A 27,745-nucleotide genomic window follows, 5' to 3' on the forward strand; every position below is an offset into this window, starting at 1 on the left:
GTGGCAAGAAGTGCTGCTGGTTCTGTGTGCTCTTGATGAAGAGCATGAGCAGTTCATCACTCATGCTCTAAAATCCTGGCATTTGAAGTGTTAATCCCAGCATAACAGTGGCTACAGCTGCAATGCAGGCTAAAGGTGATAACCTATTAAAAACCTTTTAAAATGTTCCTTCTCCAGCTCTGTCAATGCTGTTCTGCAGGACATCCCTTGTCTCCTTCCTGTTACATTGGCAGGCATGAGCTGTTTGCTTTCATCCAAGCTGAAGCATTTGCCTTTCAGTTTCACCAAGTGACCTCTTTGTGAAGTCATGTGGAGTTGTAAAGTAAATTGGATCAACCATCTGGCTTTTTTTTCTGTTCCCCATTTAATACATTGCTACCATATCTCCCTGCATCTGAATGGTTTTATTGCTCTGTACTAGCCATTCATTTTTCATCCTGTGTTTCCCTTTTTCATGGAGCACCAGCTACATGTAGTGACTGGAAGGTCTCTGGCTATGTTATGCTAGGGGGAAAAAGAGGAGAGAGGCAATCCCTTGGAGCAAAACCTTGGAGCTCACCAAAGCTTGGCTACTTTATCTCCATAAAGAGGTGTCCATGCTGCTGAGTGGATTTCTTGCATTCAGGCTTCGATTTTAACCCTTTGGCTGGTAATTGTAGCCAGCCCTTTTGGTTGTGCACCCATATTGGTAAAAGTGAAAAACATACTAGGGGCATATGCCCCAAATAAGTACGTTGATTTATAAATTATATGCAGGTACTACTGTACTAATTATATTATAAAGCATAACAAAACTATAAATTAGAAAAGCATTATAGAAATATGAAATAAACATTTGTTATTTATTAATAGTGCAAACTGTGTTTTTCTCTGCACCCCAGCAGGGTTTTCTTCTGCATGCACCTCACTTTGAAGATCTCTGATGTAGCAAAAAGGCTTTCCGTGCTGGTGAATAGTAGTGACCCCTGAGCTAGAGGTGTTGTATCACAGCCAGTGCATCCACAGGGGTCTCAGGACTTCAGCAGAGCCTGAGAAACTGCCCCAGGACTATGAGGGGATGAGAGAGCTGCAGGAATTTGCAGGGGGCAAAGGCAGACATCTTCAGGGGGTTTCCTGGTCGCTATGGGAAGCTGTGACACCCCTCAGCTCCTCCCAGCCTTCGTGGGTAGGAGGTTCAGGGGTGCTGCAAAGCACCCCTGGGTGCCAGGTCCCCATGCCTCCCACCCAAGCAGCACCAAGTGCCAGAGGCAGGGAAGCAGGGTGGAAAACCCATGAGGCATTCCTGGCTCCCCCCTGCCGCTGGATGTGGTTGGTGGGAGCAAAGGGTGCCTTCCCCTGCTGGGAGCGCCAAAGAAGAAGTGGGGGTTTGGAAAGCAAACAAAGGAAGGGAAAGAAAATATCTTGGAGAGAAGATAGAGAGCATTAGGAGTCTCTTGGGAGGCGCAGGGGGTGTGTGCACACACGTGGAGGGAGGATGCAGGAGCAGCCACTTTGATCTCCCAGAACATCTGGTCCGTGGGCATCCATCCGCCTGTGGGGCAGGCCCAGAGCTGTGCGTGCCTGGGAGAGGGGGATGCACACCCAAAGCCTGGTGCTGGTTCCCATGCTCCACAGCCCCTCTCCTTCAAAGCACCCAGGCAGCATCAGCCCTGCTGGAAAGGCAGGGTGGCTCCTCGCCATTCCCACGCCCGCCAGTGCCCAGGGCAAGGCTTGGTGCCCGGCCATAGCCCCTCAAACCTCTCTGAGCCGTGGCATGGAGGGGTGTCTGGGCTGCAGGGAGAGCAGCAGAGCAGGACCTGGGCAAAGGAGAGCAGCCTTTGGGGCTTTCATTTCAGTGAGCCCAGGGAGGATGACATGGCCCCTGAGTTGGGCATGGGACACAGGATGACAAGGAGGCTGTGTTTAGTGTTTTGGTGGTGGCAGATGCTTGTGGGAATCCAGGGCTTCCCTCTGGCTGCCCTGGCAGGCCTGGGACCCTGGCAGGGGTCAGGAACCCCCCTGTACAGAGCCCCCAGAGACACTGTCTGTGATCTCTGTCCATGGAAAAGAGTTTTCAATCTTACAGGATGAATTACCAGCTTTGAGTGTTTGATAAGAGTAATAATTAAGTGTGACACGGGTGCAGAAGTAAAATTTTAGGTTTCTAGATTAGGGGTTCAGAGGGGACAAGATGGAGGAATTGGGTGTGTCTTGTCCTTTTCCTCCTTCTTCATGCCCTCCATGTTTCACTGTGGTGTTGGCATTTTTCTGTTGGTTTAGGCTGGGGACACACTGTCCAACGTAGGTGACAGATATTGGCACGTTATTGTAAATCCAGCACAGGTAGTTTCTGGTATATAATGTTTGTACCATCCCACTGAGGGGCAGAGCCCCACACGCTGCCCTGCAGGACAGAACTGTGGCAGGGCAGCAGAATTTGTTATAGATAAGAAAAAATAAACAACCTTGAAACCAGCACAGACAAACTATGGCTTCTTTGGCAATGGGGCAGAAAGACAGAGACTTTCTACAATCTCGGAATCACCAATACCCACAGATTCCGACAACTAGACCCTCATCAAACAATGAAACAAGCAGGGCATTTCTCCATATCATGCTCTGCTGTGCCTGGAAGTGAGCACACAGCTGCTTCCTAGGGAAAAACTATCATGCAAGTGATTGGGCTGGAAAGGAAGGTCTGGGTGTTCCAAAGCCATGCTTGGTGCTACAAAGGGGACAGGTGGAACATTGCGACCCTCCCTGCTGACCCCAAAACCTAAGTGCTCTCCATCGGGGGATAACTGACAGAGGAACTTCCCAAGGGAATCTGTGCATTTCCCTAGGGAAGCAAAGATCAGAGGGAGGGAGGCAGGGGCAGGCAGCCAAGGAAAGCAGAGCAGACTGGTATGCACAGGCTGCATTTCCTCAGGGGAGATTTGTTTCATATGCAGGTATGTCTTCAAAGGGGACACCAGGGTGCAGGGGAGCACCAGGGATGCTCCAGGGATGCATTGCCCCCCTGGGAACTTGAGTGGAGAGGCAGGTGGCTGTGGGAGCCAGCCATTTCCCAGGGGAGAGTTCTAATTTGTTGCTAATTTTCCTAACAAAACACAGTCCTATGGGACCTTCCAAAAACCCATGCAGCCTGGAAAAGCCAGGGATCAATAGGGGCTGGGACTTGGAAGGTTATAAATCTACTGGCATCTCCCATTTTGCCCAAGGTCCTGCTGGAATTAGGTGCTGATGTAGCTGGCTGGTCTGCAGGGCTCTGGGCACAAGCTCTGCAGGATATCTTTCCCCTCTCTACTGATGCAGTAAATTGTAATCCAGTATCCCTTTTGAGAAAGAAAATGAAAGCAAACTCTCAAATTTCTCTTGTGGCCCACACAGTGAAGTGTGTTCTCTTGTGCCCCCCAAACCTGGGGGGCAAAGCTGTGTCCTTGTGCCCCCTGCCCCTTGTAAAGGCTCCCCCTTCTCTGCTCAGCCCTCTCCCCAGGCCAGGCCAGGCTTTGATGGATTGCAATCCTCCTCTGCCATGGTCAAAACAAAGGTCATGGCCTGAGGAAATTGCTAACAAGTTTTGCCCACCGGCCCCGGAAGAATGGGAGCATTCGTGACAAGGGGGGTGAACTTTTTATGATCCCTCCACCCTGGAAGTCTCTTTGGAGGAGTTGCATTTTACATCTCAATGTGGAAAAAAAAAAAAAATCAAAAATTTTAACTTATGAGTGCATTTATTTTCCCTAATACCTATAAGTGAATATTTCTCCAATTAGAAATAATTTGTTTTAGCCTAAAACTGAGTCTTCCTGAGCTATCCCAAATGTCCTAGTTCTGCCTTTCCGTGAGGTAGTCTCTCCCACAGTAAAGTGTGGTTACTAATGAGAAAATTCAAAATGGGAACTTTACCTTCAAGATGCTTTATTTTTTAGAGAAATACACCAAACCGACCAACACCCTCCCCTCAAAAAACCCCACCAAAACCCAAACAACCCCAAAAAACCACTGATTATGCCAGACATTCTGGTTCTTCCTTCACCATTAGTCATTTCCAAAATGCTGCATTTAGCTCCATTACAGCTGCATCATCCTCCAGCTGTAGCAAAGCCTGCCTGAAATCAGGGCTTTCCTCAGAGTCTGCCCAATCATGGGAACGAGTGGCTGCCATTTATTTCCACACCCAAACTGGGCACTAAACTGGTCCCTGTTTAAATTGATTCATTAAATCCATCCCCAGTTCAAGCCTACATGAACAGAGGAGTTTTTTGAAATGGCTTTTTTTTTTGAGAAAAAAGCTATTTGGGAAGCATCCCTATTCTCAGGGAGAACTCAGGCTAGAGAGAGAGTTTAAAGCCTCAGCCCAAGAGCTCAGGAAAGCTCCCTTTGTACAAGGGGGTGGGAGTAGCTTTGCCAGCCCATGGAGGAAAGAGAAGAATCAAGAATTGTGGATAGTAGTAGAAAAAAAGGTAGAAAAAATAAAGGGACACGTGGCTTGGGTTTGACACCGCCTGTTACACTCGTGATAGCGTCTTGTCAAGATCAGGACAAGGCATTTCCTATAGCACAGATAAGCTTTGTCTTTGCCTGGGCTGCAAGGCAGCTCTAAAAGGAGCAACTCTCCATCTGCCCCTTCCCCAGGACTGGTTCCAATTAGTGCCGACTCCACTCTGTGCTGGCTTAGCCCCAGGATTAAAAATCTCCCCGTGCCAATCCCCTCTGACCCAAACACTTCCTGGGACTGATAGGGAGACCAAATTCCTCCCCTTCCTAAATTGGACAGCTTGCTCTTGTCTCCCCAAACTCTGGCCCCTGTGGAGGGGAGAGGGGAAGGGGGGATACATGACAGAGAGCAGCCCTTCCTCCTCCCCAGGGACAAGGAGCCAAGGTCCTCAGAAGCCTTTGCAGGGCCTGGAGCTGCAGCTATGCTGGGAAAAAACCCTGCTGAGATGTTTGACTTCATCTGCCTGCCCTGGACAGCACAGGCAGCTCTGGCACCCAGCTGGTGGGTTTGGGGTACTCAAGATGTCAGGGTGCAGCAGATCACATCTCAGGCTCCCCCAAAGGCCCAGGATGGGAAGTTGCCTACATGTGCTCCTGTGAGCTTCTTTGGCCAGCGAGTTTGGAGTCCTGCACCATGGCAAAATATTTCTTGGGCATCTCTTTGCAGAGGCAGCTCTGGTGCTGAGAGCCAGGAGAGCGTGCTCAGCTTGGGAGCGGCCCCAGCCCTAGTGAGAATCCCACAGGAGGGGCAGATGGAGCCCATGGAGCAAGCAGGCTACGCTGCAGGGCTGTTTTGGCAGGAGGTATGAGCGTCTGTTACCAGCCCTGGGGGAAACAGAGGGAGATTTCACTGGATGGAGCTGAGGAGGAGAAGGAAAAGGCTTGCTTGCAGCATGCACCTGGGAGCCTTTGTGCCTCCATCCTTCTGCTGTTCATCCCCACATGCCTCTGCTTGCTGGCAGCAGCTTTTAAGGAAAATCACCTTAATTTTGTCCCGATGTAAAGCAGAACTGAGCAAGTTATTTATTCAGGGAGCAGCTGTGCAATGGCCAAGTGCAAGCTGCCTCCATGCACCTACAGCAGGCACCTTCCAGCATGGAACAGTGCCTGGCTGTGCTGCTGATACCTGCTGAGAAAGAGCTAAGCTGTCTTTGAACACCTGCAACCCCTGCCCCACTCACATGGGAGATTGAATAAACAGCAAACAGCAAGTGCCCTTTTGGGCCCAATATTCATTTGGACCACCACACGTGGGCTCCAAAGGCTTTCCATTCTTCTAACAGTCCCTAAGAGCCATCATTAACCAGCACAAAGGGGAGTCACAGAGGTTACATCAGCTCCTCCTTAGCAGCATCATTCCATGGGCTCAATTCAGGGCAGAGAAGTTTGACATGGGTGTGGGGGCACATATTACCTGTGTCCCAAAATCAGGGTGTGTCCTGGAGAGAGAGGCAGGCTTCCTGGCACACCTGGGCTGCAGGAAAAGCCCCAGCCCAGCAGGGACTCTGGGGGGAAAGCAGTGACACCATCTCATTTCCACAGCTGGGTTGTTCATAGGCAGACAGCTGTGCTCCTGCAGGGGAAATGATCCCCATTAGCTTTCCAGGTGCTCTCTTGTAAATGGACTACAGGTGGTACAGCAGTGTCTGACTGAAGTCCAGGGCTTTGTCTCTCTGAAAAAAAGCCCTCTGTGTTATCCTCCCACCCCCATCTGCTCCCCCTTGTAAAGGAAGAGGGAGACCATCCAGGAGACAAGAAAACACACATACAGCAAGGGTGATTGCTATTTTAAGAATGTACTTTATACAAAATAACCAATTCATATGGAAATAAAATCTACAGACCTCCAAGGATCAAGATTTTAAAAAAGTTCTTTAAAAAAATTACCCAACACACAGTATTAAACTAACTATTGAGGTAACTGTCGCTCTTGGGGAACAAAGGTAATCAGCAGACCAAGACAAAATATACACAATATAAAAATAAATAGCATTCCCCTTTCCAGTATTGACCAGGAAAGTTCACACAACTTTGCAGCAGCAGGAGAGAGAAGAGGATCCCTGACACTGTGCTCTACAGGATGGGGAGGGAGGCAGAGGCTCCTGGGCTGCAGGTGATGGAGAGGTGCAGCCCCTGAGGCCCTGCTGGGGACAGATGTGCTGGGATGAGCAGGTCCAGCATGAACTCCTTGAGCAGATAAACTGAGCCCATCCAGTCCAACTTTTCCCAAACAGCATCAGCAGCCGTTCAGCCCAGTTTCCAATTGAGCTGAGGACAAGCAAGCCCAGCCCTCGACTGTTACATCCCAGCACACCCAGCAAAACATGCCAGTGCAGAGCCCCACTGCAGAGGTCAGATTTCCCCCACTGAGGGACACAGGCAGAGGCATTTTCACAGCTTGGTGTGGGAATTCTCTGCAGCAGCCTCAGCTCACCCTCCTGTCACCCTGGGACAGCTGCAAGCCATTGATAAGGGCCAGGCTTTTGGCCCCATGGCCACTAGACCCCTCCCTGCCCAACAACAAAAAGCACAGCAACATAAGAACAGCCTCACCCAAAAAGAGAAAGGCCCCCGTTTTCTCCTTGTGCCCCCGACAGACAGATTACATTCTTTACAAACTTACAATAATACAAAAACAACCGCAACGTTACCCAGCTTCAGAAAAATGAATGGATGTAGTGGCACAGGCTCCCCCACTCCCTTCCCAGCAATGCCAAGTGAAGCAGCAGTGAGTCCCTCTCCTCCCTCAGAGGCATTAAATCAGTGGCCCACCCACCCCTCTTCCATGTGCTGGATGGATGGATGGATGGATGGATGGATGGATGGATGGATGGATGGATGGATGGATGGATGGATGAGGCTCAACTTTACCCAGCTGCTCCCTTCCCAAACACAGAAGCAGCAACCAGCTCTCTCATAGTTACCTTAATCAACCCACTAGTCTCTGGGAAAGCAGGAATGTGGCATGATACAATGTAGGGTCACAGAGCGCACCTTGCTTCCCACTGAGACTGTGAAGAGCCCCCCAGTGTGTTCCATAGCCACCTTAGCCCTAAAACAGTAAAGGAAGGTGTAAGTTGCATTGCTGCATGTCATTATTGCTCAGAAAAGGATCAGGCAGCAGCGTTCATTGATCCATCAAGGAGGAGACAGGAGTTTTCACAGCTGTACACAGTATATGCACAGGCATTTTTAAGCTAAACCCTCTTGGAGGTAGACATGCCAGGATCATGTGTGGGATCATGGCAAAGGACAGAGGGACTTGCTAGAGTTGGTGAAAATCCCAATTAAGCCTCAGTCCTAATTAATCCTTTGTCTCCTCTTTCCCTGGTGGATGTAGCTCTCTCCTGGATGCGCTGTTCACTTTGATATCCACGTAGCAAAAAGAGGAAGACCATTGCCAAAAGAAATCTAGGCCATGGCTGCAAATGAAGGAAAAAACCCCTCAGTCAATGCAAGACCAGCAGTGTTAGATCTACAAAACACTCCACGGTCTCTCAAATCCTGCATGTCAGCCAAGGTGAGACAGTGACCAAAAAGGGAAGGGCACAACACAGCTCACCTCAAAGGTATGCTTGGATGTTACTGTCTAGTTTCAAATCCATTAAACCCTGTCCTGAATTTCCCTGCCTAGGGGTGGACTGAGTCTTGCCCTGGTTGTCCCCAGGAGCTCTGCAGCAAGGGGAACCAGGACCAACTACACCATCACAGATTCCACCGCTGGTCTTCTCCAAGCCACCCTTTGGGATGACACTTCCCTGTCACTCATTTCAGCACCTTCTCTGAAATTCCAGAGAGCATACAGCAACGCAGTCTTTTCAGAAAAGGAAAGCAGAACAAAGCCATCAAGAACAAAGAAACCACCCTGTTTGAACAGAGAGATGGACAAAAGCCTGACAGGGATCAGTGAAGAAAATAAAGAAAGGTTGTTTTCTAATTATACTTTCATTTTAAATGGAGAAGTGTTGGGGTGAGAACCTGCAGGGGAGCTGCCTCAGTCAGCAGAATAAAAGACAGCCTCTGTGACTTGCTTTCAGATAAGACATCATAAAGCTGATAGCTCTCCAAGACCCTGAGAAACCACACTTACAAAAATATACACAGGCGATTTGCTCCAGAAAGTCTGCATGGGAAAGGCATTTGGCAGACAAGAAAGAATCAGAAGCTTCCAAGAAAAGTGTCTCCATGTGCCTCAAAGTCACAAATCAAACCAGTTGGGCCTTGAAGCTTCAAATTTACTTTCGTCTTTTGTCCTCCTCATTGCAGGCTGGTGCCTTGGATTGCTACAGAGTGGTTTGGTGGGTCACACCATGGAATTTATAGACTGCAAACTTCTCCTAAGTTTGCTAAAAGTCACAGTGAAGCCTCAGTGATTCCCTTTCCAGTTGAATTGCCAGGGCTTGTATCACCTAAGATGCCAAAAGATTCAGAGTCTCAGGGGGGTTTTATACAACAGCATTTGCAAAGGCAACTTGACATCTAGGAAGCTTGGGAACACCACACACCACTTAGAAAGGAGGAAGTGGCAGGGAGAGCAAGAGGCTAAAAAAGTAGAGTAGCATACAAAGTTCTTCTGAGAACATAGGAAATTTTTGTTGTGCTTGAGCAGGGTCAATTTCATAATTGTTCTATGTATTATATAATCTCACTTAATACAAAATCTGTAATTATAGCAAAACACATCCTCCAGATGGGAAAAGTAATAGCTACAGGAAATTTTGCAAACTCACTAGTCCAGGATGCTTTCTGAAAAAGGACCACCTGGTAATATACTGTACTACAACAATGCTGGGGAATGCACTGGAGCTTCTCTGTAATGTGTTAAAAGTTTAAGATAGTGGCACAAGTATGGCACTTAAAAGCCATGTTATTTTAAAGTGCAGCCACACTTCTCCTGCACTGCAAGCCAACTCGTGGCACAAAACACCACTCTGTACAATAACAGCTGTGATGCTACCCTTCTAAATCCCTCAAACCTATCTTCCACAATATCTACAAAGCAGCATGGTTTGGAAATAATAGAATTCACATTATCTGTTCCTCTTTACATTTGCACGGGTATTCCAGCCCAGCAATCCTCTCCCAGGGCTGTGTCATCTGAGGGGAGTCAGTTTTCAGAGATTTGCTCAGATTGTACCTAGCGAAATTAGGCTCTGATTTCCAGGGGATCCCTAGATGTTGTAGAAGGGAAAGAAAAACCCCCAACCCTCACTTTGAAAGTCTGGAAACTCTAAGATTCCACCAGCATCTCTCCACCTCAGTGTGTCCTGTCCTCAGGAACACCCAGCCACAGTTCCCTGTATTCTTTATAAGTACTTTTCTAACAGAAACCATCTGTCCTCACAACAGCAGCTTGTTAGCTACTTTAATAAAAATTACTGACTACATCAAAAGCTATTTACCTAGAAACCCTCCAGAGGAGTCAGTTTCACTGCTTGGTTTTATCTTTCACACCTGCAAGTCAAACCCTTCTCCCAGATTTACCTCACGTCAGGTGAGGGTATCTATCACTGTCTAACACTTTACTACCCTCTCTAGACAGACCAAAGCAATTCTTGCCATCCTTAGTTGTCTCATTTTTTGACTGAGGCTTGGTACTCATCCAGAGGTCATGACCACTAGAACCATGTTTTTTCAGTGCCAGTTCCAGCTGAAGTGTGTTTCAGCTTGGAGAGTTTTTATAGCATCTAAAAACCTCCTGTTCCACAGCATTCACAATGGGCTGAATGAGAGGCCCATTCAAATATTCAGCTGGCTGTGATACAGAAGACAGGCTGAAGTATGGCAGGGCTTCTTTGCAGAATCTACACTCACATTTCCAGAGTTTTCAATGCTTTGCTACAAGTTATATTTTCCAGTTCCTCTGTTTTTAAATGTTATTTCCAATCATTTTTATATCTACAGTGAAGTAAAGACTATTTTACAAGGAGAAGCAACTGTGTTTGTCCCAAGTTTGTTGTCTTAAAGAGAAGTTATACTTGCACAATTTTTCATGAATATCTACTACTCCTTCTGTGACTCCGTTCAGTGAAGGATCCAGGCCTGCCTTTTGGAGCAGATGGGGCACCTCTGAAAACCACTGCCAGCTGATGAGCCAGCTTTGGGACAGATTTGGAAGAGACATAACATAATGTTCTTGGCTGGGGAAAGCAGTTACCCATTTCTCAGTCAAAGGTCAACCTTCAGGATCATCTCTTCCAGTTTAGACCAATCCACCAGTCACAACTGCTCCCTGACAGAAGAATACAAATACAAAAACCACAGCAAAAAAACCCACCTTCCCTTTCCTAATGTAATGGCATCTGTAGATAGATATTGGAAGTTATTCACAGTACATTGACAGATGTCCCAGACAACTGCCTGGCCTAAGCAGCCTGCTGCTGCAGCGGGTAAGAACTGCATTTGGAAGCACACTTGTGCAATCACACGAGGAATTTTAACCCCTGTTAGGCTTGGAAAATGCCTTGGCCCTACACAGCTCATCAGAGGCAAAAGTACTGTAGCAACAGAGAAGTGACGCTCATTGGGCACTAACATGGCAGTCCTGCCTTTTCCCAGCTATTCCAGGAAAGTATATTTCTCATCATTTAGGCTTTTTGTTCTTCCAAAAGCTTAGGACAGAAGCAGCAATGGCTCAGTCAGATGCTACCTGCCATTTACTTGAACAGTTCTGCCAGCTTTACACAGCAGGGCAAAGGCAGAACTGTCATGCATCTTGGTTCAATCCAGCTGAAGATATGGGTGATGGCACCATCCAAAACAACAAAGCAGATAGAAAGATTCTCCAGAAACTGGAGACAGTATCCCTCCTCTAGCTGGTAGCACAGACTAAGGGGCATGTTGCTCTGTCCTTCTCCTGCTGCCGTACTCTGTCCCACTCCTTGGCAGATCCTCTTTTTAAGCACTGTCCTCTCCCAGTGCAACCAGCAGCCTGCTCACAAGAGCTACACTCCCAGCAGCTCTGGTGAGCTCAGCCCAGCCTCATAACTTAACAACACCCTTATTTTACTCCAGCTTCCCCAAGAATAATCAACTGCCTGTTAGCTTTAAGATGTGAATAAATGCAGATGAAATTCCTATGGAACTCACTTGCACTGGCACAGAGGGCTTTTCCCAGGGCAGTATTGTCACTATATTCGTGGAAGCTGCCACTGGCCCTGCAGGATCTGCTGCTTGACAACAAATTAAACCAACTCAACTCTAGCATGCAGCCCTTTTGTCCCTCAGCCTCTGAGCCAATCGAACTCAACATCTAACTCTGAATGAGTGCTTGAGTGCTTTCCAATTCACCTGAAACTCACAAATGCCAAATCCAACAAATGGCCCACATTGTAGTAACCCTACATTCCCCCAGGGCAGCCTCTTGCTCTTCCTCCTCAGCAAGAGTGCTTAGGAAGCCTGTGGCACTTTCTGATTCACTGCTGCAAAGAAGTGAATTCAGCCAAGGGTCAGAGAAAGAGGTGGGGACTCGGCTCCTCTTCTCAGGCAGCATGGCAGTACAGATTTGCACAAAATTTGTGCTACTGGATAGGTGCTGCTCCACCTGCAACTGCACTGGTTTCACCAAAATGTTTTAAGGTGACCAGTTATGCAATTTTCTGTTTTCTAGAGCACACATTTCTTCTATCAGAAAGGCAGGGAGAAGGGTACTATACTATCAGAAGGGACAATGCCATGGGTGTCCTGCCTGTGTTTCAATTCCTGGTCCTGGTTTCCTTGTTCCCCCATGATGACAGGAGCTGGAAGTGCACTCAGGCCCTGGATCCAGAGGGGTGGAGGAGGGGGTGAGAGGGGAAGGAGGAAGAAAACAAGAAAAAGAGGAGGACACGTTATGCTCCTGAGCAATTCCAGCTATTAAGTCAACCAGCCATGGGGGGTTGTGTCTTGGTTGCAGAGGACAGCAAGTCATCCATCACACATTGTCTCACCTCTCCCCACTCCCCCCACACCCTCACCCTTATCCTGAAAGATTTCAGTGTGTTATGATTGTAAACAGTTAACGATTCCTCCAGTGCTAAGCCCACTACAAGCTGGGCCCACCCCCTCCCCCATTATGTACAATACATTCACCAACAACAGAAATTTATTTAGAAAGGCAACAGGTTAAATTCTGTAAACTGGATCCAGCTCCAAAACACACACGTTAATACTACAAGTAAAATTCCATCATCGTCCTCTTCCACCCTGAAAAATATACCTGAGTTTAGCAGTCAATGAAAGTTTCCACCCCCACCCCCGCCCTCCCCACCCGAAAAATCCCTCAAACCCTGAATGAGACGCAGTCTCCGGTCACGGAAAGCCACTAATTTGGGGTGCCCTGCGATGGCAAGCCAGCTGCTCGGCGGGCTGGGCCCAGCACCACTGTGGGTTTCCCACACAGAATCCGGCACGGCACCGTGTTCCACAGACCCGGGAAGCTCCATGCTGCTCGGGCGAGGGGAGGCTGGGAGCAAGACCTGCCCCTCCTCTCTGTTGTCCAAATCACGTGTGGCTTTCTTCTTCATGAAGTCTGTCCTTTCTTGGACTAGCTCTGGAAGAGGAAGAACAAGAGTTGGAGGCTTTATCTGGCAGCTTCAAAAAGGAATAATCTCGTGATTGCATGCAACCAGTTCAAAGCTAACACTAGTGATCTGCCCAAGTTCACAGCTTCCTCCAGTTCTTCCCACCCTCATCAAACACCTCAATCCTTTAACCACTGGGAGGAGAAAGACTTGCACTTCAGCTCTGCTCTCTCTAGCAGCCCTTACTTGATCCAGAGGCAAGGCTGATGCTTTTTGTGACGTCAAATCTTCCCGGGCCATGGTTGTTGTAGGCATCTTCGGGAAAGGAACTTGAGCCTGATGCATTTGCATTCTGGAGTCAGGTTGAATGGAGAGAGTTTTAGCACATGAATGTCAGGAGCAAATCCCCACACTTGGTTAAAACTACTTCACTGAAGGCATACATACAACATTAGCATACAAGCATTTGTCTTGTATATTCTGTCTGGCTTCCCCCCTCAACCCATGCCATTCCCCCAGTGGCTTAGCTTTAAGCCAAGTTCCCCGAATACTAGAAGAAGGAAGGACTTGATGCTGTGATTAAGACAAAACAGTAATAGTTGAGGCACATTCATGAAAACTGAACAGGGAATTGTTGGAGTAGTAGTATTTTCCACTTGGGAATAAAATGTGATATGCGGCCTCAGCGAGAAGTAACTTTCTGTGATGGAAATTTGACATAGAGAGAAGGGCCAAAGTAAGAGGAGGGAAAAAGAACGCAACATTAAGGCTGTTCATAACAAGAGGCAAACTTCCACTTTAGCCAGTGACTCTGGCCCACTACAAGCAAGGTTAAATAAAACATTTACAAAGAAAATGGCAAGGGTCCGTGTGATTAAGAGATGCTCAACATTAGCAAAACACTGTAGGGGGAAACTCAGCACTGGTGTAGGGATGGATAAAGCAGGCTAACAGGTTCTCCATGACAGCAAGTGTTCCTTGCTTTAAGGAGATGCAATGAAACTCTCTCTCCAACTTAGCACTCTTACTCCAAGAGTCCAATAGCCACCTCTTAGCCTTTCAACTTGACTTGCCAACTCCTGTGACTTGAAGCCATATCCCTTCAAGGGTATCCAACAGTGATGGTCACCCAGGCATCACCCCCCTCCCACCTTGCCTTCTTGCAGAAAACACAATCTTACCCCGAGGGTCTATACAAGTCCTGGGGTGGCCCCCCCATGCCACCTCCACTGCCTCTCTGATCCATCAGCAGGGCCTGAAAGTGACCCACGTTCTCCTCTCGGCAGCGGTACAGGGGGCCCTCCTGAGAGAGGCCATTGGCCTGGCTGGAGGCTGGATGATGAGACAGGTGAGCATTCATGGGTGATCCATACGTCCTGGGCTGGAAGTGGCTGGCTGGATGCCGGGATCCATAAGGAGAGCCAGTCTGTAGCATCACCCCATGGGGAGGGAAAGCCGAGGGGCCGAATCCCATCCCCGCACCCAGGTGTGGCGGGGGGGCTCCATAGAAGAACTCCCCCGCTGCCACCGCGCTCTGCCTCTTAGCGGCTGCATTGTGGTTGTCCAAATCAAGAAACTCTTTGGGACTCTCCGGTCTTTCCTGGGACTCCTCGGACTTCTCATCTTCAGGCCCCATCTCCTGCCCGTCGCTCGGAGAAACCTCTTTGGCACTTGCTACGTCCACGCGGGTGGGAGAGGCCAGGGCCGCGCTCAGCGCCTCGCAGCCCGGCAGGCCGGCGGAGCCCCGCTCGGGGAAGGGGGGCCTGGCCAGCGACGGGTGGGCACCAGGGTGCCCGCTGGGGCTGGCCTGGGGGTGGAGAGGTCTCTGCCAGTCCGAGTAGCCCTGCGGGCAGCCGTAGTAGGGCGGTCGCTGGTAGTGGTGGTAGGAGGGCTGGGGCTGCGGCTGGTAAGGATACGGCATTCCCTGGGGCGGCCGATACCGTGGGAAGACGCCGGGGTGGGCGCTGCTTGGCTGGAAACCCCGCGGGGGAAAATGCTGGGGATGGGAGGCAGGAGGAGGTGGCTTCCCTCCCATCACAGGGCTGAACCCCTGAAGGCCTGGGTTGATGTGGTACCGCCCGGCTGAATTCGGGTATTCCAGACTGGACATGTAGAGAGGATGAAACTGGTTGGGGGTGGCCCCCATGGAGGTGGCATCCACGCCAGGGAGGCCGGTGCCCTGTCCCATGCAAGGCACGGCTCCTTCGGGCAGAGCCTTTCCCCCACCACAGAGGGGCTTCTCCAGCAGGTTGGCGGCCAGCCCCTTCCCCTCAGGGCCGCTTGCCGGCCCCTCACCCGCCGCCCCATTCTGAGGCAGGGGACCCCCTCTTTCGGAGGTGGGCACCAGGTCCCTGGCGCAGCCTGGGTCGCCGGTGTAGCCGCTCTCTGCTGACCATGCGCCTTTGCCCTGCCCTGCCTTCAGGTCGCCCTTCACACTGGGGTCATCCCCCTCCCCATCCGAGGGCAAGGCGCGCCTCGTGCACTCCATGGGCAGCGGGGGCTTGGGATGAGGTAGGAGTTTGGCGTAGGCCCCGTCGGGAATGCTGATGCACTGAGCCTTCTCGTCCATGCCTGCCAGTGTGTCCACTGAAAGAGAGGGAAGAAAGCCAAACTTATGTCTAATTTTCGCAAATTTGGGTGATCTTTAAGAGCTGCTTCTTTTAGAAGTGCTTTTTTAAAAACTGCCCATGAGGTTGCATCTCTCTCTGAAAGATGGCACAGGTAGACGCTGTAGTTTGCAGGCCACTGCTAAGTCACAGACCCTCTGGAATTACATGGCACACATGTTTGCTCTGACACAGAGGTGTGCAGAGGCTGCCTAAAGGAGAGGCAGGGTTAGGGTCCACATGACAGCGACATAAGGTGCTGGTGTACTGGCAGCTTGATTTCAGGCTGCCTTATCCCTTCTGGTATAACAGAATTATAGAATAGTTTGGGTTGGAAGGGACCTTAAAGGTCATGTAGTTCCAACTGCCCTTGCTATGGAGAGAGACACCTTCCACTAGGCCAGATTGTTCGAAGTCCTCTCCATCCTGGTCTTGAACACATCCAGGGATGGGGCATCCACAGCTCCTCTGAGCAATCTATGTCAGTGTCTCACCACCCTCACAGTAAAGAATTTCTTCTTAAAATCAAATTTAAGCCCACCCTCCACAACCCCTGTTTGCATCCAGCTTGGGCAGAAGCACCACCTTGCCTTGAGATACTGCAGAGCTGATCACAACCATATTTTAACCAACTGTGGTTTGGAGATGAGACTGCTCTGTCCTGGAATCACTCAGCGTTCTCCCCTGTCTCTGTTCTATATCCAACAAGCTAAATTATGATGATAACTTTTAAGTAATGCCACACAATGAAAGAGTTTCCTCTTAGTGCAAGGCACACAAGGGATTGATAAAAGATACAAGGGTTTTGATCTCTAGTTTACCAGCTAGAATTAATGAAGAAAAATTTTTTTGATCTCTGAATTTTTTGATCTCTACATTAGGTTTTATTTTTAAGGTTCTTTTCTTTTTATTATCTGTAGTTTACCAGATAGCACAAATGAAATTCAACCAAAAAGAGATTGGTAAGGGCATGCATGACATGTTGCCATCCCACCTGGGCTGATACATCTGCTCAGGGGGTTTTGGGCAGCCCTGGTGTGTGAAGATTTCAAGATGTTGAGAGCTCATAAGGCAGATGTGCATTTCAGAGGAAAAGCTATACTTACACACACTCAAAGGAGTATATTTAAGGCATTTATTCACAAAACATATCCTCTCCTTACCTAACTCTCTGCAGATCAAATTTTTATATTAACTCCAGGTGAGCTCTAGAAACATTACAGACTGCTTTGCATTTGCACCTCGTGGCACACTGATAACTTGCAGGTAAAGCTGGGACAGAGGGGACCTCAGGCAGGCTACAGTGAAACAAAACAATCCTAGAAAAATCTAAGCAATGCCCTGAGTAGAAAATGTATTCCAACTTAGATTAAAAAAAAACCAAAACTATGTGTAAAAACTCTGTTCTGTCCCAAATATTTAATCGAGATTTGAATTATTTTCTGAGCAGTGGAGGTGACAGATGTAGGCAGGGAAGGTCAAGTGCTACCAGAGGGCACTCAGGGCGTTACCTTGGTTGCTGTCCATGTCCATGGTCTGGCCGGTTGGATCCTGCGAGCTCCCATTTCCCATGGGTTTTGGGGGCTGGCCGCCGGCGGAGGCAGCGTGAGCCAGCTGGGGAAAGGGCCCGGGGAGGTGCGGCGGGGGCGGCTGGCGAGGGTGGTAAGGCACACCCGGCGGGCACACGCGGGAGGACAGCTGCTGCATGGCGATCATCTCCGGGCTGTCCAGCATGGAGTCCCCACCCTGGCACCCTCTTTGAACATGAGGTGGTCCCCCAAAGAGAGCGGCCGGCGGCTGCGGCATCCTCTGACCGGCGGCTTTGCCGGGCGGTCGCATGTACCCTGAGGGAGGCACCCCGTGAGGTAGGAAATTTGATTGCTCGCTCCACTGGCTGGGAGGCAGCGGCGGCCTCATGGCCCGGGGGTCCATCATATGCCCCAGGATCCGGGGCTGGAGCGAGGGCCCCGGCCCCATGGGCGCCTTCTCCTCCGGCCCCACGGCAGCCTGGCCAGCGGGGCCGTGGCTGCCGTTCCACAGGGCTGGGTGTGCGCGGTTCAGGTACTTGTAGGGCCGGTACATGTGTGCTGGGGGGACCTCGGAGCCCTCCGGCGGCTTCACCAGGGGCCCGTTGTGCCGCGGTGGGAGGAAGGCCTGCTGGAACTGAGCCGGTGGGTAGATGGCGTCGGGTGGGGGGCCGCCCACGCGCCCCAGCTGCAGGGAGCCCAGCCGGGGGCCCAGCCCGGCCGCGTGGGCAGGCGCCGCGCACGCCTGCTTCTCCGGAGTGCCCAGCCGGTGCCCGCGGTGCTCGCTCAGTCCCACGGCCGGCTGAGGAGAGAGGGAGGGGGGTCTCAGCGACAGCCATGGCACCTGCAGCGCCTGGGGTGCTGCACCCCTTTGGCAGGAGGGGCTTACCTGCATGGCAAAGTGCTGGTGCTGCTGGACCGGGTCTCCGGGATGGGGCTCGGGCACTCGCGGAGAGCCGTACAGTTTGGTGGGGTCGGATCCACGCAAAGGGCCAAAGGCTCCTGGCACCGCTGGTCTCTGAGGGATGGGGAGGGGTGCAGGGGGGGGAGAAATAAAACAATCTGTGAAGTGCATAAAAGCAGCAGAAATACTGCAGGTGAGGGGAAGCCAAGGCTGGAGTAACCACACAAGTAAGCAGCCGGATTCTTTTGGAGGTACTGTGGAAAAGCTGTACTCTCTTCTACGAGGTGACAAGCCTTATCAAAGCCACTCGACCACACCTCAGCCACTCATCCCTGAGCTAAAGTTTGCAATACACTCCCTTGCCACCCTATACTGGGGAGCAAGAAAGAAGACTGGAGGGGGCAGTGGTTTGCTTCAAGAAGGGGAATGGACCACAAGAGCATGGAAGCACGAAGACAACAGGGAATATGCTGGATTTCCTTCAAAATACTCAATGCCTCCAGCTCTCCTACCACCTCCCACTATCTGCAGCACAAGAATCACTCTAAAAATTTTGTTTGATCTCTAAGGACAATGGATAGCCCAGACCCCAGGGGAACAGCAGATACACCACACCACAAGCCATCACTGGTTAAAATGGAAAAGGCAGTGAAGGATGGGTAAGGAATGGCTCAGAAGGGAGGCAGAAGAGAGTGGCATTCAGAGAAGAAACACGGGGCTAAAGATAGGTCACTGCTGCAGTCCAGGGTGGCCTTTGTTTGATTTAGTTTACGGCTTTTGTAAATACTCAAGCACGAAATGCAGTAGTACACAGATGGCACGAAGTTACCAGGCATCTGTAAACAATTGAGACAAAAGAAGACCAGATTGTTGAGCTCCATAAACTGGGGGATAAGGGAAGAAATGTTACAGCTTTCCATGCACACTGGGGTTAATCTCCAAGGAGAGAAGAGAACTGGGGGAATCAGTTTGTGCAAGCCTACAGTGGGACATGCCAGCCATGGGAAACATTAGGAGATTACCCCCACCTAATGTGGCAAAGACTTTAATTTCACCAGTTTAAATCTAAGGGCTGAAAGGTTTCACTTGGAAGAACCATAGCTGTGACCCTTTATCTCTGGGAAAAGGTTCCTGACATGCACTAAGGGATTTCACGGTAGGAAGTTTCATTCCCCCTTCCCTCTCTCCCTTGTCCTGATGGGCAAAGGACAGCAGGAACTGCTCCTCACCATCTGTCCAGGATGTGGCACAGGGCTGGGCATGCCGCCGTACTGCAGGGAGCGGGGGAAGCCTCGCCCGTTGGAAGGGCCCACTTCTCGAGCAGTCTGCATTGGGTTGCCACTTGGGTCATCTACAGAGGACGAGGAGAAGGAGGAGGAAGAGGAAGAAGAGGAAGAAGCAGGAGCCCTGGAAGTAGCTCGATATGGTGGAGGTTTTCCTCCATTTTCCAGGCGTTGCTGTCTCTTGCCAGGCCCATCTGGGTCTCGTGATCGAGTCCACACACTGCCTGTGCTGGAGCGGCCGGTCCGCCGGCTTCTCTTCTCTCGTCTCCCGTCCTCTCTGATCCAAAACTCCTCATCTGTGTCTCCTTCTTCCCCAGGGAAGTGCTTCATCATCGCTCGGTGGAAACACCTCTCCAAGTTGTAAGCCATCTTTGTATATTCTGCAGTCAAAAACCCTCAAGAATGTCAGAGACTCATAGAGAGAAGCAATTAAGCAATTATGCAACATTGGATAAATCATCTCCCCTCTGCCAAGTTTCTCCAAGGAAGACTTTAGTTTCTAACTAGTTGGCTTTGGCTCCTAAACTGCATAAGCAACACAGCATCAGTTCTGTTCAGTAACCCCACCAGAGGACAGGCACACAGGCATGACAAAGTACCACTGGCAGCAGGGCCTGCAGAGTCAGCATTAACTCAGTGTTCCAGCCTAGTGCCAAGAAATACATTAGGAGAGCACCACCTCTGCTCACAGAGATGTGTGACCTGCACAGTTAGCCAGCAGGAGTGCTGAGAGAAGAAATGTGAACTTCCAGCAATGCTATTTGATTACTTTCAGAGGCTTTTCTTGGACTCATTCAGATCTCTGCTGTGGGCCACAAGATAGACGAAAATCAGCAAACACATTTATCTGTGTCGTTTCCAAAGCACTTGTTGACCCAGGCACTAAGGCTATTGCCAACACCAGCGTCCCCACTGCATCATTTCTATTGGACAGTTCTGCTGAGATGAGCTTTTACTTTTTGTTGAGTGGATAGGAAGGAAAAGACACGTGAGAGGCGTTGGTAACAAGGCCTTGAAGCAAGTGACTTTCCAGTTGTTTCCACTAAACTAACCCTGAAGTTCCTTGAGGAACAGAGCTCTCCCAGTGGCAGTGCAGGTATGCTTTTACTTGCAGCCAACAGCAGCAAGCTGATTTGTTCTTAGTGTTGCACTCCCTTTCTCACCAGGTGTTGCTGGTGAGACAGTCTGCAGTGACAACCCACCATATGGGAACTGATTTCTTATCTAAGCAACACATAGACTTTTAATTGGCATGACAATTAAAGCCAGGATTTCCCATTTGCACACTCATGTTGTTCCTTCAATAGCCAAGGAACCTAAAAACTACATTTTCCACCCAAAGGACAGGCATGGTTCACTCCTCACTTTCCTGTGGTACTCAACAAACACTGAGAGTTAACAAGACTCCAATGTTTTTCAAAGTCTGTATTAGTATGAGGAAGAGGGGCACACAGGCACACATAAACACATGAAGGAATGAGCTCAGAAAGAAACAGACTCTCCTCTCATTGTGTGTTCTGCCTTCACCATCTACCAGCATGCCATGCTTAGTATGCCATGCCCCAATTCAGCATGACCAAACAGTGCTAAAAGCCTCACTAAAACTCAATGTAGGTCTCAGTAATTATTACCATTTTATCTGGTCTCCCAAAAATAATTTGAAAGATAAGAATCACAAATCAAGTACTGGTGGGAAGGAAGAGGGCACTGCTTGCTTTGGCTGAGCACTGCAAATAGACAAATTTAACATTTTACTGCTCTTACCACTGCCTTCACCGTTGTACTTAAGACAGTTCCTGAACATGGTCTTCATATCACCCACAAATTCATCCTTGGTGCAGTACTGACCTCCATTCAACTTCTTCTCCATGCTAGATATATCCATGGGAGCCTGGAATAGAACCAAATTTCCTTTCAGTTACAGAAAGCATAGTGGAGCTTACAAAGTTAGAGCTCAGAGAGGACACGGGCAGCGGAGGATGCTCTCCAGAGAGGCAGCCATCCATCTTTGGTTTTCTTGATTTGTAAGGCTAGAAGGGACTGCCAGAATCATGGAGATCGACTGCAAGAGTAATACAGCCTATCAAACTTCAAAACATTTTCAAAAAACTGCATCCCAGTCAACCAAGTTGAGATGGCTGGGCCACTTTCCATACCTTAATGATCTGATAGTAGTTGGGAGCATATGATTCATCAACTGGCTCCAAGAAGGGCCAAGAGTCCTTGTGAGCCTTCACCACATCTAGAACTGGCGGTAGCAAGAGAAAGGTACATGGTTACACTCACACACACAGAGAAATATTTCATTTTGAGAAAGCTGGGGTGGGACTAACCTTTGTACATGGCTGTGAACTCATCGTCCAGTTCAAAGCTGTAATGGGAAACACCACAGTGAATATGCAGACTGAGGATAGAAAAGACATGCTCTGTACTTCATCTCCTCGTCCACCCATGCAGTGCCATAATGCTGGCCAATAGGCCTCCTCACAAACACTCCTCTCGTATGGGCCAAACCCACATGTCTCTCAGCTTATTCCTCTCACTGTTCTCCAACCTCACTTCTCCCTCTGCACTCCTGTGAATGATCACACTCCTCTCCTTGCCATACTTACTCTGCTTCAATACACTTGTGTGCTGCAATACCCTGTTGTGTACTCACATGTCCTTGGTCCTTCGCTCTTCCCTGGCAGGGGAACTGGGATCCAAGTGGGAAAGCTCAGGGGGAAGTTCCTTCCCCTGTGCCAGCAGCCAGGCCCGCTCTTCACGAAGCTTCCTCCTCCTGGCCCGTTCTGCAGTGGAAAGACATGAAAAACCATTCAGCACACTTTGCCCAGGGAAACAGAAGGTGCCCCTGAGCTCTCAAGAGCTCCAGTGAGTCTTGTTCTTTCAGCAAAAGCAGCAACAGCACAGGAGCAGGTGAGGTGAGAATACAGTGCATCATCAACACGCCTCATCCTCCCTTGGATACAATCACCAATTTTGAAGCACCACTGTGACAACAAGTGCTGCCTCAAGCAACTTCCAGAAGTGCAGTGGCACAAAGAGGGAAGTTCAACCAGCCCTAGGCACAGCTCAGCACTGTGGAAAGAGCTGGCTTGTTGTTATCTTCCTTTAGGGGCTTCATCTCAGGCAGCTGAACTTGAGGCAGCTGCCTTTGCACAGCATGGGATGAAGAGCAGTGCTGAGGGAGGGAAATTCTACCAGCTGAGTGGCAATGAGAACTGGGGTTATTATTATCTTCCATGCTGGCTTTGGGAAGATTGCTCAGGTAGGTCTTCATGGCCAGCAGCCAGAGCCAGCAAGTTGCCACACACGAGGGCCACTGGGACAGCTTTCGTTTAAAGAAGTGAGGCACAGGAAGAAGCAATGCTGGTAATATAACCTGTAGTTTGCAACCAGACAGCTGGCTAACAGATTGCTTCATAATAGAAAGTTTATGAGTTCTTATGAACCTCATTTCCTTTTTCTTATAGGAAATCTGAATTCATTTGACTTGTGAAACACCTGTGGTTGGACCAACCTTTTGCAGGAGCAGAATTCTCTCAAAGTAATGTTCAGGGAGATATGTCACAGGAACAGCCCATGCCAGGGAACACCCAGAGTGAAAAAAAGATGAGGGAGACTTGGCTAACACCCTCTAGCAGAGGCTCTGCCTTTGAAAAATGCCAACTACTGAAGAGATACCAGCTCTGGTGGAGAAATATTTATTAAAGTCCTACTCTGTCAGTCAAAAATAAATTTTGGATGGAGGTTGAGAGCACAAGAAAAGTAGGAATAGCTATGAGGTGAGTGTTTGTAGGGACATTCATTGGCAGATATGCCAAAGACTGGTAAAAGAAAGTCCAAATTTCTCGTTAAAACACTCAGCGTAGCACTGAAGTTTGGATTATAGGAATTGCATCTAAGATGTCTGACAGAATCTAACAGAATTGCATGACCAGAACATCCAATTTCAGGGAATGGAGAATATCTGAGTCTGTCCAAGCACTGTTCAGAGTTCATGCTTCTTTCAAAAACATTGCAATCCTTAGATGGCATTGCAAAGGATGCCCAAGTAAGAAAGCTGAGGAGAACATGAAGTGATTGTTTGGGCAGCAAAGGGAATATCAACAGCAGCCAAGAGGTAAAGATGATGTAGATTTTAGAAATCCACCAACATCTGCCAAGGATCTAAACCTGGTAAAAAAAAAAGGAGTGCCACCCTGGTACCAGATCTCAGCTAGGATTATTAGTAGGAGCCTCTACCACAGCTAGTGATTAACAAAGTGTGTTCAAGATCACTGGCAGAGCTCATTCTCATACTGTTTGCCTGGGTCGAGTCCTACCCAGCAGCTTTCAAAATCTAAATAATGCCCTAAAAAGTACCTCAACCAGCTAGAAAGTCATATATGTGAGAGATTATGTTGAAGCAGCACCTGGAAAGACAACTGGGAAACTCTAACCTGATATTGTGGTAGAAATCTAGAAATCTGCTTTAACTTATAAATTCAGGAGAGTACAGATGGGCCCAGCAGGAAACTTGCTGCCTGGGGTGTGTGTTGGAGTTGGGGGAAGTGTAATCTCAGGCTGGAAACAGGAATGTGATGTTAAAACAGGAATACTATCCAAAACTTAAAAGAAGGTGAAATTCACCACAGAGAAGATATTTCACATCTCCCCTCTACAGAAGGCCATATAAAATTAATATTATATTCCAAACAGACTGAAAATTAGAAGAAAATCTTTGTTACCCTAAAATTTCTCTTGTCAGATGCCCAGTTTTAACAAGTCTGAACCAAGTAAAACAATGTAATTTTCAAGTCATTTCCCCTCCATCATAAGAACTGTCATGACAGCAAATGCTAGTGGTGGGTGTGCTTGACACTAAGAAAAGATCATTAAGAAACTAATTTTACCTGGAGAGCTGCTGGTTCTAGGAATAAAAAATATTGTAGTGATTTATTTAACTGAGCAAGTCAACATAACCTTTGCAAATAGCTTTTGCACCAGCTTAAGAAGATTTCTCCTGACTAAGCCTAAATGGACTAGAAAAGAGTTTGAACCCTTTTAAGTGAAAGAAACTGCACAATACAAAATTAAAGCACTAGTGCCAATAAAAGCAAGAATGTATGCTAACTTGGCTTAAAAGAGGCTACTGCTCAACCTCACGCCAGTTTCTTTGCACGGCTCTGGTGCCTTTGAATCCAATGATGTAATGATTGCATTTACCCAGAAAAGGAAGTGGCTTATACCAAAATAAAGCCATTTTACAGGAACATTTATCTTTGCAGCTCTTGTGGAATTTCAAGACTAATTTTGTCTATAAAGATGAAGCATTAAACCACAGAGAATATGCAATTTGCCAAGGGAAGCAGATATCTGTGGCAGATATTGAAGCTGGATGAGTCTCAATTTAAAGCACCTGATTAGCTAGGTCTAGCAGCCAGGAATACAGGAAGGCCAAGGAAGTAATTGGTTTTTCTAATGGTTAGAAAGGTAAGCAGGTAAAATAAGCTATTCTTAGATAATATCTGGCCTCCTACCAAACATCTGGTAGCAAACTGTTTCATTTTGGAAAGTTTACAAGGTTTGCATGAGCTTAATATTTTTTTTTTCCTTTTCTGATTCTTTATCCACTTTGGGACTCATGATACTGATACTGTCCCACATTGCCACAGTTTTCTGAGGATGTTCAGCCTTTCTGTGGAACTACAACAGCCCAGTCAGTCACTGTGGCTAAAGCAGCAGCTAAGGCAATCCCCCAGAAGGGAGGCAAACAGACAGAAGGTGGTCAGAAATGAGCTTACTCTGACACCCACACCTACATATACTCGCTGACTGCCTGCTGTCTGTGCCTTGATCTGATGTATTCAACACAACATGGCTGTTTGTTCCAGAACAGCTTAAATGAACATTTACTTCATAACCACAAACATTTTAGACTAACACCTGGAATTGCCACCTCTGGTGCTCTATGCAGCCTGGTCCCTTCATCTTTAGTTCTCCTCTTGGTAAGGCTGGCAGCAATATAAAATTATTACTCTTGCTACTCCCATGTTATCCCATTCCCTTTCTCCTCAAAAGGAATTTTTCATCATGCATTGGGCCAAAAGAACCAAATGCTATCCCAGTGAGAGCAAAGCAAGCTAATCCTGCACACAGGGAAATCACGAGAAGGCAAGTGGGGAGACAGAACTGAGAAACAATATGACTAGCAGGAGAAAAAATTTTGACAGCTGGGCCAAGGAAGAAAATCAGCACGATTTGAAGAAGACAACACATTCTAAAGGTACCCTAGGGAACAGCTACCAACACTGAGAGGACAGACAAAGGAAAAGAAAGTACAGTCAGACCAATTTATCAGAGGCAAGTGCAAGGAAAGATTCTCATTAGCAAGTCTGGCAGGGGTCGAATACCAATGGCAGACTTTAGTTCAAGATCTCAGTCTTTACTTTGAAAGCTTCCACTCCTGCTCCACACTGGCTGCACGTTACCTTCCACTGCTTTGACCTTCTCCTCCATCTCCCTCTTCCTCTCCTCCTTTAGCAGCTGTTCCTGCTCCCTCTTCTGCACTGCTATAAGGATCTGGCGCTCCTCCTCTTCCTCTCTGCGCCTCTGCTTCTCCATTGAGCTCAGCACATTTGGATTTACCTGTAACAGAACGATGCACCAAAAACTGTAATGGGGTGCCTCAGTGAAAGCCAAGCAGAGGCAGGTTTACTTTGAGGAGGTATTAAAGCACACCTACAATGAATGATTGGGAGGAAAAAAAAGTGGAAAAAAAGGATTTGTATGTATGATTTCCTAGATGAAAAGGAGCATGGAAAGGGAAGTTATCTGCCAAGCAATGAAATCCTACTGATACAAGGACAATGGAAGGAGAAGCGATGGGTTAGACAAGCTGCCATTCTGTCAGGGATGCACCGTGCGCATTTCTCTTCCCTTCTGGGCAAAGGATTCAGGCTGTTGACACCCTTAGACAACACCTCTACCTCTTCCAGATAGCAGAGCTCTGAATGTAAGTGTGAGAAGGACTACTTTGCCAAACCTGTCTCAGCTGCAAAACACAGAATACTTCAATAAGAAAAGCGTCTGGTACAGCTTTGTGTCAAGGTATCATTAGGAATGTTTTCCTTTCCTGTTCAAAATTTCTGTGTGCTAATCTCCCCTGAACTGGCTCTCATTTGTTTGTTTGGACAGTTTTCCTGCTGGGTCCCAAAACCAGTTCTCTCATTCAAGGACACCTGGCCCTTTATTGCCCCACTTTCTCACCTCCCCACTGCCAGCAGGCTGCAAGGCTGTGTTTGATCCTACTTAAGACTGCAGGCTTCCCAGACCATTTCTCCAGTAAAGTATAAGGTATGCATATGGAAGTGTGGAATTATCTTTATTAGCTTAATTTAGTTCTAAGACAAATGTATCAGCCATCCACCAGCCACTCCTACCCTTGTGACCAAGATATGTGTGCCTTATCATCAGGGAATATCAACTGGAAAAGAATATTGTAAATACAGTTTGCTCCAACTTCATTTTCAGGGAATAACCAGCAACCACCACTTAGGCAGAAGGCATTTCCTGAGGATTAGCAATCAGCCGGGGTCCATTGGCTGCTGCTCAGACCATCAACTTCTCCAGGTCCATTATTAATCCCCAGGGGAAAAAAAAAAAAAAAATCTGGCACCACGATTACTATTTTGTCCTTGTTTCATTGCCCAGGAATGGGAACCTGGGGGTGTTTTGATGGACGCCTAGAAATGTTGTCTGGTTTCACTGCACATTCATTCCCCCTCTGCCTCCCCTTCCCCTACACAGCCCTGTGCTGCCCTACAAACTCCCACTCCAGTTTTCTGTAGATGAGCACCATGCATGATCATCAGCAGAAACAATACATTAAGAGAATTATGCTTCAACCACCAACAGTCAGAGAGAAGTGGCCAAGAGAGGGTCATGAGACTCTTAAAAAAATTAGGACCATAACCTGCATTTAGAGACAGATTGGTCAATAAAACCCACCTATTCTGTGCTGATTCTTTAAGATGAAACCCAGAGCTTCATCTCACCATGACAGAACCAGTATTTTCTTTTCCATCTTCGTCAAAATATTATCACTTCACTCGTCTATCCCTCTTCTAGGGAAATCATTCAGTGAGTTCAGGTGCCTTGAGATTAGCCAGCTTCTCCTCACAATCAGTTTGAAGTTTGTTTCTCAACGCCTCATTCCATCCAGTTATTCCTAGTTACGCTCTTCTGGGTGAACATAAATTCGCCTTTTCTTCAGTCACATTCCATCCTTTACCTTATGGACTTCCTCAGACACTTAGACAACACTCCCACATTTCTACAGTCAGATTAAATGTATTCTTATAAAGCAATCCTTTCAGCTCCTTGGAACGATTATTCCAGTTGTCTCTAAGACCTTTCCTCCCTGATAAATATCCAAACACCAGGATTGTGCTGTGACAAGGAC

At 48.3% G+C, this 27,745-nt stretch overlaps 1 protein-coding gene and 1 long non-coding RNA gene across 3 annotated transcripts in view; one reads left to right on the plus strand and one right to left on the minus strand.

The window, feature by feature from the left end:
• The first annotated feature begins 5,322 nt into the window (after positions 1 to 5,322).
• On the plus strand, positions 5,323 to 8,416 carry LOC121469154 (uncharacterized). The gene is made up of 2 exons (XR_005979061.2): positions 5,323 to 7,999; positions 8,114 to 8,416. It is a non-coding gene; the product is annotated as an uncharacterized lncRNA (long non-coding RNA).
• Positions 6,260 to 27,745, minus strand: part of CECR2 (CECR2 histone acetyl-lysine reader) — a 97,550-nt gene continuing 76,064 nt past the window's right edge. For both annotated transcript variants that reach the window (XM_030263626.4, XM_030263625.4), the window contains 11 exons: positions 25,773 to 25,929; positions 21,959 to 22,088; positions 21,633 to 21,670; positions 21,456 to 21,547; positions 21,064 to 21,190; positions 19,246 to 19,679; positions 18,002 to 18,130; positions 17,098 to 17,914; positions 14,162 to 15,566; positions 13,227 to 13,332; positions 6,260 to 13,009 (listed from right to left, as the gene is read on the minus strand). In XM_030263626.4, coding sequence (XP_030119486.4) covers positions 13,004 to 13,009; positions 13,227 to 13,332; positions 14,162 to 15,566; positions 17,098 to 17,914; positions 18,002 to 18,130; positions 19,246 to 19,679; positions 21,064 to 21,190; positions 21,456 to 21,547; positions 21,633 to 21,670; positions 21,959 to 22,088; positions 25,773 to 25,929 — 3,441 coding nt within the window. In that variant the 3' untranslated portion in view covers positions 6,260 to 13,003. The remainder of the gene's footprint in view (positions 13,010 to 13,226; positions 13,333 to 14,161; positions 15,567 to 17,097; positions 17,915 to 18,001; positions 18,131 to 19,245; positions 19,680 to 21,063; positions 21,191 to 21,455; positions 21,548 to 21,632; positions 21,671 to 21,958; positions 22,089 to 25,772; positions 25,930 to 27,745) is intronic.

Source organism: Taeniopygia guttata, chromosome 1A (assembly GCF_048771995.1).
Source record: "Taeniopygia guttata chromosome 1A, bTaeGut7.mat, whole genome shotgun sequence".
NCBI lineage: Eukaryota > Metazoa > Chordata > Aves > Passeriformes > Estrildidae > Taeniopygia > Taeniopygia guttata.